At 31.7% G+C, this 13,389-nt stretch overlaps 2 protein-coding genes across 5 annotated transcripts in view; one reads left to right on the forward strand and one right to left on the reverse strand.

Annotated features, from left to right (window-relative positions):
• IFT74 (intraflagellar transport 74) overlaps positions 1 to 13,389 on the reverse strand; it is an 87,789-nt gene that overhangs the window by 58,696 nt on the left and 15,704 nt on the right. For all 4 annotated transcript variants that reach the window (XR_011995512.1, XR_011995511.1, XM_026009004.2 and 1 more), the window contains exons 7-8: positions 12,940 to 12,999; positions 11,358 to 11,419 (exon numbers count right to left, since the gene is read on the reverse strand). Coding sequence is in view for 2 of the 4 variants with exons in the window: in XM_026009004.2 (XP_025864789.1) it covers positions 11,358 to 11,419; positions 12,940 to 12,999 (122 nt within the window). In the remaining 2 variants the exon portion in view is untranslated. The remainder of the gene's footprint in view (positions 1 to 11,357; positions 11,420 to 12,939; positions 13,000 to 13,389) is intronic.
• Positions 1,689 to 8,726, forward strand: LRRC19 (leucine rich repeat containing 19). The gene is made up of 5 exons (XM_026009006.2): positions 1,689 to 1,768; positions 2,671 to 2,760; positions 4,368 to 4,881; positions 5,519 to 5,704; positions 6,226 to 8,726. The coding sequence occupies exons 1-5, from the start codon at positions 1,703 to 1,705 to the stop codon at positions 6,552 to 6,554; spliced, it is 1,185 nt and encodes a 394-aa protein (XP_025864791.2). The 5' UTR covers positions 1,689 to 1,702; the 3' UTR covers positions 6,555 to 8,726.

Here is a 13,389-nt window from a genome sequence, read left to right on the forward strand (position 1 = left end):
AAGAAAAGAAAAGAGAAAAGAAAAGAAAAGAAGAAAAGAAAAGAAAAGATTATCACAGAAAATCCTTAAAGCATTGTATACTTGAAGATGTATTTACACTTTGTCATACCTTCAAGACAAGACAATTAAATTTTAGAATAGTGGTTTCAAAACATCTTTTATCTACAGAATTTTGACCAAATGAAATCTTGCATGGTAGTTCGTTATATAAATGATATAAAGTAACACAACTCTGACTGATCTCTGAGTAGGGAAACCTACAGTGCAATTTGATTTAAAAAAATCATAACTTTAATATATTTTGCCTACCTACTACTTTAATTAAAATTGGTATTCCAAAAGCTATATATTTAGTGTTACAAAATAGTAAGTTAATTTCCCAAAAAATGTAACAGAGACATCACAGGCATAATCATATAAAAGTAAGAATCAATTACAAACAAAAACCATGTTTATCATATAATCACAAGAAATACCAGTGACGTGCTATTTACTACCTAAGCAAGGTCAATTATCAATAGGGCAGAGAAAAAAATCTGAAAAAAATAGGAAGATGCTAGTTATCATATAAATACTTCAAGATTTACTTATAAAGACTATTTGAAGATAAATGTTTAGTCTCAGTATCAAAATTTCTATTTTGAGTTTCAAAATAGGAGTAATATTCTACTATTTATTCTTTCACATGTAGTTACCAACTTCTACAATTTTTACATTCTCTAAGCCCTACAGATCCACCTATTTCCCACACAATTTTTACATACTCATATCCCACTGCCAGAATAAAGAATCTAAACTCAGAAATTTTCCTACAAACATCTCATAATAATCCAATAAAGGATGAACAAATCAACCTGGAATTTCTATTTATTTTTGTCTCACTATTGGACAAGGAGTGATAGCTTCACTTTGAACTTCAATTACTATAGTATAACAAATGTGTTTGCTGCTGAATTTATATGGGTTTATGGGCTCATAGTACTTTCAAGCAAAAAAGGTAATCAATTTCAATCTCTTTGTTTCTCAGATTAAGGATACTAATGATCATGGGAGTTAATCTAGAACTAACTCATTCTGCACTCCATGATTATTCACTATCAACAATGAATCTTAATCATGTTTTGGCCGATACATCTGTCTACTATACTTACATGAGAACTAGTGTTATATAGAATTCCATTTTACAGAGGGGAAGCTGCAGCACAAGGAAGATAATTCGTTTTTTGAAGGCCACCTATGGCCAGAGTCAGGTCTTTTGAGGCTTTGAGCACTTTGCTCCTCTTATAACTTGGCAGTAAAACCACCAATGACAGTGTCATAAAAATGAGTAAACAACAAAGCTGAAACTTAGGGGAATACAAAACTCGGGGGTATCTTTTCAACTTGAATCTCTCTAAATACAAAATACCTTTAGGACTAACTTTAAATCACTTTAACAATTTATCTCTCAACGTATGCTTGCATTTTCAATATTATATACACTAATTCACAAAGTACATTTGCTAATACATTTTTCAAGAGTAAGAAACACAAAGGTTAAGCAAAGCACTTGTTATGCTAAAAAAGTCAAAGATGACTAAGAAATTATACTTCTAGTCAATCTTTTGCTAAGGAAGTCTAGCTTCTTTTTTTTTTATCACATGTTCATTGGGTACAAAGGTTAAAACATAGTGAAATGCGATCATATGACACTTTTTTTTTAATGGTGCTAGAAGAAACAGTAGATTCCTTAGGACACGAGTCTCAGAGACAAAAGAAAAAAGTAAAGGTAAGATCCTATATATATTTACAGGTTTGATTGGTGCTGAGTTTTTAGAGAAAAAAAAAAACTATAGGTTTGTTAATCTATATAAAAATCTTTAATAGGCGATGAAAGAGCAGAAAATATGATTATATCTTCTCAAGATCTACCTTAGAAATATAAACCTGGGAGCTGAAAAAATCTTTCCCAAATAAATTTATCATGTAATACAAAGTAATTACTTTTCTTTTGGGGAAAAAAAGGTTTCATATAGCTAATCAAATTTATAAGATCTTTTTATTCAGAGCATTCTGAAACACTGAGGATTCTTAAAGTGACATTAACTTAAAAAAAATTTACAAGATGAAAAAAGACCAAAATTATGAATAACTATGTTTGGGGAATGAAAAGATAGAAAGCATACATTTGATAGACTGAAGATGAAGGTAGGAAGTATATGAGAAAGCTGAAGCCTCTTGTCTCCCACAGTTTTAAGTCAATAGGTTATACCAATAGACAATGCCTAAATTAAAAAACCAAGAGATAGCAATATAAATATATACTTAAACATGTACATATACATAAGTATAGAGTCTTGACTTTCTTTTATGCACATATACTAAAATTTTAAAATATACAACCACTTCACTTGTCTTACAAGTTCTTTTCAATTGATCTAGAAACTACTGAGACATTCTAAAAATACTTTCATTTGCCAGGGGCTTTCCAGTTTGTTAAGATTACAATGTTGGAAAAAAAAGAAAAAAAGATTACAATGTTGGGAGGGTGTGGGAACATGTACTTGTTTCACATTTCATATATTTTAAGAAAAAAACAGATTTAAAAGGAGAAAAAAGGAAATCAAAATATCCTCAATGATCTCTAAAGTCCTTCTCCTACTAAGATGAAAATACTCTCTTTTCTATCAGGCCTGCGATATGAAAGCTACATGCATCACAATCTTGTTTTGGCCCCTCTTCATGCTATTATTATCAGAGGAAAGGCAGTCTTCTAAAACAGTAAGTTTTTACAGTCCCGGTAGTGAAAATATTTCCAAAGGCATACTTTGTGTACAGTTAATAAAATATCCCAAGGCAATTCAAGCAAAAAAAAAAAAATCTAAGCTATCAAAACTAATTGGTTAGCTATGTATATTCAAAATCTGTGACGTGTGAGCTAGATTCTAATTTGACAAAACCGGTTTTCATTTTATTTAAACTAAGTTTTTTTTTTTTTTAACAGTTGGTTAAAGAAGTCTGTAAGTTTACACCATAAAATCTGAGATTAGTTGCAGGATATAAACACCATTTTTATTTTATTTTTTATTTTTTTTTAAAAATACTCTCCATGCCCAACGTGGAACTCAAACTCAGGACCCTGATGTCAAGAGTCACACATTCTACTGACCAAGCCAGCCAGGCACCCCTAAACACCACTCTTTAAAATGTAGGAAATATTTTGAAAAAAATCACATATTTATGAGGAAAATTACTGTTGTTGCATTATTATAACTAGGGAAATACTTCAATTGCAAAAACAGTCAAAGTAAGAACTATATTTCTGGATCTACAGCCACATAAGGGAAGAACTTCATGTTGCCTGGCTCTTAAATTCAATAAATGGTTCAATTTGTTAATAAAATAAATATGTTCTGGGGGCACCCGGCTGGCTCAGTCAGTACAGCATCTGATTCTTGATCTTGGGTTCATGAGTTCAAGCCCCCACATTGGCTGAAGAGTTCACTTTAAAAAATATTAATAAAATAAATATTTTCTTTTAAAACACCAAGCTTTGGGCAGCCTGGGTGGCTCAGTTGTTTAGCGCCGCCTTCAGCCCAGGGACTGACCCTGGCATGGAGTCCCATGTCAGGCTCCCTGCATTGAGCCTGCTTCTCCCCTTGCCTGTGTCTCTGCCTCTCTCTCTCTCTCTCTCATATTAATAAATAAATAATCTTAAAAACAAAAACAGAAACAAACAAAAAAAAAACAAGCTTTAAGCTGTTAACCCTATATAGAGTTATATCCTGAGTATTATTTCTTATTTAATAGCCCTAGGTGTAGTGTTGGTAGCTCTGATTTTTAAAAACAAAAAATTTTAAAATAATTTAATTATAAATCACACACAAGTGATACACTATATACGTTAAGAGAATTATTTGCCATGTATTTCCATATATATATAATAGAATTATACCCATATTTTCTGTAAAAGTATAACAGAAGATATCTATACGATTAACTAGAATCTCTTTGTTCAGTTATATATAACAGAATTTCTTTAATCTTCAGTATTTCATCCCAGTGAGGAAATAAAAGTATTTGCTTTACTTTTTACACACTATAACATCAAAATATTAAAAAAGGAAATGTTTTTCTAAAACTATTTTCTTAAAAAAAAATAATAAAACTATTTTCTTCCAGGATTGCCTGGGTGGTTATAAGTCCAACTCTTGATTTTAGCTCAAGTCATGATCTCAGGATTGTGAGATTCCCTTCTCCCTCTGCCCCTCCCCTCTAAAAACAAAACAAAACAATCTTCCAATGTCTAATTTCCTGCATATGAAAATTTGGCAGATTCTGTTAATATTTTTCCTGATTAATGCATTTCTCATTTTTTTCTTTTTTAGGAAGTCAAATATAATTTCACTGAAAAGAATTATTCTTTGATTCCAGCGGATATCAATAAAAATGTAACTATACTTGATCTCAGTTATAACCAAATTACTTTGAATATTATAGACACAGGGGTTCTACAGACATATATTTTACTCACTGAACTCTATTTGACTGAGAACAATGTCACTATGTTATATAATAATAGCTTTGGTAACCTCTCCAATCTAGAAATTTTAAATATCTGTAGAAATTCCATCCACATAATCCAACAGGGTGCATTCATGGGCTTAAATAAACTAAAACAGTTACATCTCTGTCAAAACAAAATATCTCAGCTGAGTCCTGACATATTTGTGCCTCTAAAAAACCTGATACTTCTGAATTTGCAAGGCAATTTCATAAGCTATTTTGATGTACCACAATTGTTTCATCTGGAATTAATAATTTTATATGGAAATCCATGGAACTGCTCTTGTAGTCTACTGAATTTACAAAACTGGTTGAACACATCAAATGTGACACTAGGTAAGTTTTTATTATTTAAATTAATCAAAACCAAAATGTGATTGATTATATCATTCTACCTCAGGAAAGTCTCTCACTTCATGTTTTAAAGAGAAAGAAACTATTCCTGTATAAGGGAAGCAGACAGAAACCCTGAAAAATACTTGTTGAACAGATATCCTTCCTCTGCCTTTTAGGGGGAAAAAAAGAAGAAAAGAAATTTAAATGTTCTGTATAATGAGATGATACTGTCACTTCATGTATTAAGCTTACAGTTTAAATATGAATTCATAAGAGAATTTTTTAAGGCATTTCTTTTTCTTAGGATAAAAACAGATGTCCTATTTCCTTAACTGCAACCATGCACTGCCTGAGATCAATTTTTACCACAATCTTAATCATAGCAACTTTATTAACACAAACCAAACGATACTGCACTTAAACTATATTTGTAAAATAACTTAATAAACAAGAAGGTGAATCTTTCCCTTCCTGTGTTGCTAGGCAAATACAAGAGTTTCTTACTAATAATCTTTAATAATGACAGGTAGATATACCAAAAAATTCTAGGTAAAAATAATTATTAAATGCTAGCCATTAGAACTTATTAATAATAACAATCCTATTTTCCATAATAAATCTTATTCTGATTTACTAGAAAATGAAAACGTCACCACGTGCATCCACCCAGGTATCCTGAATCACTACAGTATCAAAACAGTACCTTATAATGCTGAATGCTACTCAAAATTTCCTCCACCTATAAATGAAGATCTTTATAACCACTTTCACTTCATTAGCAACTCAACATTCAATAGCTCTTTGAACAACTTAAAAAATTCAGGTAATGTACTGGCTTTGAATATTAATATTGCTGAAGGTAGTATACTAAATTAACTGAAGTAGTTCTGATTATTTTCTGAATTTTAAATTCCTAGAAACAATGTAAAAGAAAAATTCCTTAACAAAAGATTTACAAAATACTAAGTTTCCAAACTAGGCTTTCCTAGTTACCATCCAAATGCCATTATGCAACTTATTTAACTTCTTTGGGCCTTATTTTTGACTAGTTAAGTCACAATTCTATTTAATAGGTATAAATCAATAATATTCTTTGGTAAAATGATAAACAATACCTGCAAAGACAAATAGTTATTTCAGGAAAAAAAAAAGGTATTTTTTAACCACACTATGAAACACCTTTATTATAGTTTTAGTAACTTTTGCTTAAAGAAAATTATATGTTTATTTCTAATACCATCATTATGGAGTTATTAGGACATATGATTAATGATTATTTTATTTTTGTCAATTTAACATAATCAATCTCTCTTGCTTTTTCTCTCTCTTGGTGTTCCAATTCAGAACGTAAACTTCTTGGAAAAAGTTGGGCTCTTCTTGTTGGTGTGGTAGTTACTGTACTGATGACTTCACTCCTCATTTTTGTTGCTATCAAATGCCCAATATGGTACAATTTTCTGCTTAGTTACAATCATCATCGCCTGGAAGAGCATGAAGCAGAAACCTATGAAGATGGTTTTACTGGAAATTCAAGTTCTCTTTCACAGGTTCCAGATACAAACTCTGAGGATACTACAGTAATATTTGAACAACTACATTCATTTGTGGTAGATGATGATGGGTTTATTGAAGACAAATACATAGATACTCATGAATTACATGAAGAAAATTAATTCCGTTCAATGTTTGATTTTTTAAAAATGTTATAAGTTCACTCACAGTTTAGACATAAATGGAGATTAAGCATGTGACATACCAAACTGTAGCTAGATTTTTTTTTTTTTTTGCTAGTAGACTTTTATATTAATTGTAACACTTGAGTATCATAAAATGATGTTTTTATCATTGGTATTGAGTAAGTAGGTCCAAATACAGTAACAGTGATAATACTAGCATTACTATTTTCAGCAGTATTCAGACCATATATCCTAATAAGGTAAAGACCTAAACTATTAATTAAAATGAACTGATTCTAATATTAGCCCAGATATTTTATGTAATACATATTAAATTATATTAAAAGTTTTATTGATTGGAATCAGTAAATAATAAAGGTTTGGGGGGGTGCCTGGGTAGCTCAGATGGTTGAGTATCTGACTCCTGGTTTCAGCTTAGGTCATGATCTCAGGGGCCCAGGATCAAGCCCCATGTTGGGCTCTGTGTTAGGTGCAGAGTCTACTTGGTCCTGTCCCTCTCCCTCTATTTCTCCCCCTGCTCATATTCTCTGTCTCCATCTCTCCCTCAAATAAAATCTTAAAAAAAAATTTTTTTTTTAAATAAAGGTTTTGAATTTGTCAAAGTGAAAAAGCTTAAACATACAACACACTAAGACTGATTTTTTGCTCGCAGAATGAATTTATGGAATTGGAAAATATTTAAATGCTTCCTGAATTAGCACAATAAATTTTCTGAAAATTTAGTACTAACTTAAGGTATAGGTACAATGTCCAAGCACAATCTTAATAAGTTACTACTTCTTTCAAATATAGGGATCCCTGGGTGGCGCAGCGGTTTGGCGCCTGCCTTTGGCCCAGGGCGCGATCCTGGAGACCCGGGATCAAATCCCACATCAGGCTCCCGGTGCATGGAGCCTGCTTCTCCCTCTGCCTGTGTCTCTGCCTCTCTCTCTCTCTCTCTGTGACTATCATAAATAAAATAAAATAAAAAGTTTAAAAAAAAAAAAAACAAATATAAAAAAAAAGACTGTGACCATAAAGGAAGACCATCACAACTGAATAGTATGGTAGCTTCCAAAGTGGGTATTACAAGTCTCCATGAATCTTGTTTTTAAAAAGCTATATTTCTGCCTCTCTTTGGGAGAGTTCTATTCAAATGAGTCTGTGCTGGAGTTGAGGAATCTTCAGTTGGTCCATGGACAGCTGTTTGGGATCCTGTAGATAGAGCAGTGTTTCCCAAATTGTTTATTCTAGAATATTAGTTTCCAGGGAAATGCTCAAAAATATTGAGAGAGAGAAAACAGTACACGGTCAAAGTACTATAGAATTACTATAGGAAATACTGAGTTTAAACACGATTTATTCAAGATTCTAACAAACTAAAATGCTCTCTGCCCTTTAACAACTAAGCATTAAGAATTTTTCAAACTTACTGGACAACAAAACCCTTTCTTCGAGGTATGCCTACAAAGAGTCCATAGCACAATAATAGTCCAAAAAACGTAGTTTGGACAACAATGATCTTGGGACTATAACAGGAAGAGTCTAAAGTTAATTATTTTGCTAATTCCTTATAATCAATTGGCTGTAGTCATAATTTTAAAAACTTAATGCAGAGTGGCATTAAAAATTGTAACAAAATCCATCATTTTTACCTTCCATGGTGTGAAAATTAAGTGTATTTACACCTTTTAGAGACTTCTAAAACACTATAATAAAATACATTTATAAATGAAATAATACAATGTCATATTTTCTTCATCACCATCATACAGGAAAGGGCATAGTGCCTAAAGGTCCATTGATTCAAATATAAAATAAAGACTGTAGGATTGAACCTGAGCTGAGGAGCGGGGAGATAGATATTTAAGTGTATAAAAACACTATTTTTGTGTATGTTGAAATTTCACTATAATAAAGTTTTTAAAATGCATATGTACTTGAGAGTTTCTCAGACTAAAAATAATGTATATGTATGTTATATTCTGCAGAATAGTTATTTTAAAGGTTACCTCAATAGTAAATTCAGTTCAAATGTCTATTTAGGAAAATAAAAACTGTTTAGGATGACATACTGTCTGTGAAATAAGAAGACTCACTTATTTACAATGCATATTTGTGTTTATGGAAACATGTTTTCAATAAAGGATATAAGTGTTTTACATGTAATAGTTCCTACTAGAAGTGAGATAATTACGGAAACAAAATACATCTTTCTCTAAATAATCTGTTATTTTACCAAACTACCATTTCCTAATATGAGGCAAATATTAATATCTGAAAAATCTAGTAAAATGAAATATAATTATGAATGAACAAAGACTACATCTAATCTCTTAGGCCCCTTAAAATTGAACATTAGCATGTGAAATTGAATTAAAGCTGAGTGTAATGTTATAGTAATATTTTAAAGGCTGTACTCTATAACTAACTTATTTTGAATAAATGTTCCATAATAAACCTGACAGTTTATCCATACTACACTAAATGGAAGTTTCCTTAGACCTGCCTTCTCAGGGAATGGCATTACCTGCTCCCGTTGAATGTGTAGCCAAGGAAGATCCTTGTCTCACTGAGATGTTGGCCCTCTGATTAACACATGAAATAAATCTATTCACCTGGTGCATATAAAAGTAAATTTCATGAAAACAACTTGTGTTCTTAAATTTCTGCTTATGTCAGGAGAACCAATTATGTCCAGCCTCAATTACCAACTACAGATATTAAGAAACTGCTCACATTTCAGGACAAACTATCATATTTTAAGAACTCTTCCCTTAACTAAATGAACCAAATAGACATAAAAGCCTATGACAGTCTTAAATTTGTAATCTGTGATCTATCTTTCTGGATGAAATATCTATAAAACAGGTTCATATATTTTTAAATCTGACCTAAGTATTATATAACTGTAGATAAATGATGAAATAAAAATTAGGACCTTAATCTGGAATGTGTTCAACAGACTAAGTTCATTATTTACTTTATAGGTACCTAGGGGAGTTATTTTATGCATGATAAATGAAAAACACTTGCTGAGTGGTTTAAACAGAACAAACACAGCAGTAAAAAGTTTTCAGGTGAAAGCTTGGTCACCACGAATATAGAATTTTCTTTGTAAATAGAAGAGTTTTCCAGTATTTATAATTTTTAAGGTAGCACTTTATAGCATCAAATGATAGATAAAGAAGAGGTTCCTTTGTTTTTAATCAACAGAAAAAATTGTATTATCTTTCAAATGTTTTATCATTACATATTAACAATTCAATTCTTCACCAATTGTTTTCTCTATATGCATAAGTAAAAGGACAGTATATTTGGTGTTACAGAATGTCAGTAATTTGGGTTATTACCCTTGCTCTCAGAGATTAATACTGATAAAATTCTGAGACAAAATATGTACAGGGTGGGTGTGTACAAAATAGCTTATGTTTGCACTGCCTAGACAATATTTAATTAAGGCCAAAAATCAATGAATAATCATGTTAACTACCATTATTATCTGAATATTTACGTCCCTCCAAAATTTGTATTGAAATCCTAGCCCCCAAAGGTAAATGGTATTAGTAGGTGGTCTCTGGAAAGTGATTAGGTAAGGAGAATGGAGGCCTCATGAATAGAATTAGTGCCTTTATAAAAGAGATCCCACAGACCTCCTTCTACCATGGGAGTATACAGAAAGGAGATACCTAATATGAACAGAAAGAGGGACCTCACTAGAATGGGACCATGTTGGTGCCTTGAGCCCAGCCTCCAGAACTGTTAGCAATAAATTCCTGTTGTTTGTAAGTTACCCAGTATGTGGTATTTTGTTATAGCAGCCCAAATGGACTAAGATAACTATATCACATCTACCTATTACCTTTGTAGGCCTTTGTCACTGCCACATTGCCACTTATTACCAGAGTCAAAATTATTTGCTATCTGGTCTTTATATAAAAAGATACCTTTATGTGTATATATATGCATTAATATAACTATTAATTATAAATTAATAATTGAATACTGAAATAATGTAAATAGCTCACTAATAAAGTGACTTTTATTAGACTGGGACTTGAATTCCAGAATTCAAACTAGTTAAAAGCTCTGGTTAAAATTATAAATGGTAGAGATGAACATATTCTTATTCATCTTAAAATTTAATATTACTTGAAATAGAAATGTTATTTATCTAATCTATGTAATAATCTTATTTATCCAGGATTTGGGTACTTAATGGCAAATGATAGTAATTTTATTTATATAAGACTTGGGTACTTAATGGTAAAATAAAAATAATAGATGTGTAACCAGTAACATTTGTATTCCACATATTCAACTTTTTAAAATAAAATGCAAGGGAAGGGGTGCCTGAGTGGCTCAGTTGGTTGAGCATTCATTCAGTTTTTTTTTTTAAAGATTTATTTATTTATTTATTTATTTATCTATTTATTTATTTATTTATGATAGACAGAGAGAGAGAGAGAGAGAGGCAGAGACACAGGAGGAGGGAGAAGCAGGCTCCATGCCGGGAGCCCGACGTGGGACTTGATCCTGGGACTCCAGGATCGCGCCCTGGGCCAAAGGCAGGCGCTAAACCGCTGAGCCACCCAGGGATCCCCTCATTCAGCTCTTGATCTTAGCTCAAGGCTTGATCTCATGGTCATGAGTTTGGGCCTGCATTTGCCTCCATGCTGTGTGCAGAGTCTACTTGAAAAAAAAAAAAATGCAAGGAAAAAAAAGAGAAGATTTATAAAGAAATAAATGACTTCAAAATTAAACTAAGAAATGTTTGATTTCTAAATGGATTGTACTTACGCTTGTCTTTCAGTAAATATGATATCCATACTTTGTGTTTCTCGATCATTTTGAGCTTTAAGCTGAATAAAGATTTAATACAGAAGTTAGTGATAAAAAATTACCACTTAACTTTAAAAGTTATTGTGATCATGAACTAATTGAGAGATTATTGTAATAATCCTAATGCCACATGCAAAATTTTTTTAAAAATACAGTATCTATTTCATTTGACAAACTACTACCCTGAAACAGGAAGTCTTTCATAGGTAATATAATCTCACATCAAAGATATTCACTATTCTTCAGTGATCAAATAATCCAATATAAACTTAATTTATATAAATAGAATTTCTAAAATTTATTGGGTGTCCAATAGTTCATTAGTAATACGTTGGTTTTAGACCCAATACAAAGTTTTATCCTTAAACAGAATTTTACCTGAGTACTCCTACTTGACTCTACTGTTCATACTCAGCCTAGAATTTGGTTCTTCCCCAAATAATTGACAGAACACATAAAGAAGTTTCCACATTTTACATGCAGCATTAAAACTTTTTTTTTTCTTAAAGATTTTATTTATTTATCCATGAGAGATACAGAGAGAGAGGGAGGCAGAGACACAGGCAGAGGGAGAAGCAGGCTCCATGCAGGGAGCCCGATGTGGGACTCAATCCCCAGACTCCAGGATCACACCCCAGGCCGAAGGCAGGCGCCAAACCGTGGAGCCACCCTGGGATCCCCAAAACTGTTTTTTTAAATTGGGAATTCTCATGTGTTCTAAAGTTAAGACTAATTTCACCAAATTATGTTTTTAGAACCCCAATTTAGAAAAAAGTCATTGTAGAAATTCTAGTCTGATTATGTAAGTTAGAAGCTATATAAGTTATATAAAAGTTGTATAAATAAGTTATAGAAACTATAAACTCTATGTAGGTTATTTTCTTCCAAATGTTTATAATCAAAAGAAGTTAGCTCCTAACATTTTTTCATCTACCAAAGACTCAAAGAACATTAAACACCAATTCTCATTTATCAGTCAAGAAGTAGGGTTATATATGGCATCATAAGGTAAACATTCATTATTCTCTCTCACTTAAAAAATGTTATAAAGGTTACCTTATATTTCCAGTGAGTACTTAGCTGCTTTTGTGCAAATGTTAAACCAAAAGTATTCCATAAGTTGGAATACTTAATCTGTATACAAGGAATATAGATGAGACTCCCTAACACTGTGGTGTGAGACCAGTTCAACCTAGCCTTGTAGAAAGACACTAAAGTATCCATTAGGGAGATCTGACAAACAGGAAGAAATTTAAAAAGAGCAACCTAAGGGGCATCTGGCTGGCTAAGTAGTAGAGCATGCAACCCTTGATCAGGATGTGAGTTTGAGCCCCACACTGGATATAAAGATCACTTAAAAACAAAATCATTAATGAAAAAAAAGCAACTGAAGGAACTCAATTATAATAGTGGCATTTAAGATCAGAGTAATACCTATCTGTAAGGTGTGCAAAGTTTTATCAAACTATTTCTAGATACAACTTTGTAGTGGAGGACATGATCTACTTGGTCTATTGCTTATACTTATAAATTTTCTTACCATGTTGTAATCATTCATCACTTCTTCCATTTCAGTATTGGTATTAAGTTTATCTACCAACTAAAAACAAAGATACAAAAAAAAACCACTCTGTTAGTCTTTATAAATTTTCTCTATAATTCATAAGGGGTATCTAATCTTACAAACAATGAGTAGTCATTTAAGTATTAATACAAATATTTTATCTTCTAAGATAAAAACAAATATTGAGCTAAGTATATACTATGCATTTGGCCAATCAATAAATCACATTTTTAGGGGGCAAAGTGAGCAGTAATAAACTATTCTTCCCTCAGACTGTACATTGAAGAGCTTTGCCTGCTTTGAAAAGATGTCTGGACTTAAAAGAAGTGTCTAAAGAATACAAAAGTTTGGGGAACATGTGTCTGTCTGTCTTTTCCTCAGCAGAGAGGGTACTAACAGAATTATAAACAGAATTATATTATAATT

This window comes from Vulpes vulpes, chromosome 12 (genome assembly GCF_048418805.1).
Source record: "Vulpes vulpes isolate BD-2025 chromosome 12, VulVul3, whole genome shotgun sequence".
In the NCBI taxonomy this organism is placed as follows: Eukaryota; Metazoa; Chordata; class Mammalia; order Carnivora; family Canidae; genus Vulpes; species Vulpes vulpes.

What these genes read in the sequence shown, in the direction of transcription:
- LRRC19 (XM_026009006.2), top strand. Translation starts at nt 1,703, where the DNA reads ATGGTGCTAGAAGAAACAGTAGATTCCTTAGGACACGAGTCTCAGAGA. An exon ending in CACATCAAATGTGACACTAG is followed by an intron (nt 4,882 to 5,518) that starts GTAAGTTTTTAT and finishes CTGATTTACTAG; the next exon opens with AAAATGAAAACGTCACCACG. An exon ending in GAACAACTTAAAAAATTCAG is followed by an intron (nt 5,705 to 6,225) that starts GTAATGTACTGG and finishes GTTCCAATTCAG; the next exon opens with AACGTAAACTTCTTGGAAAA.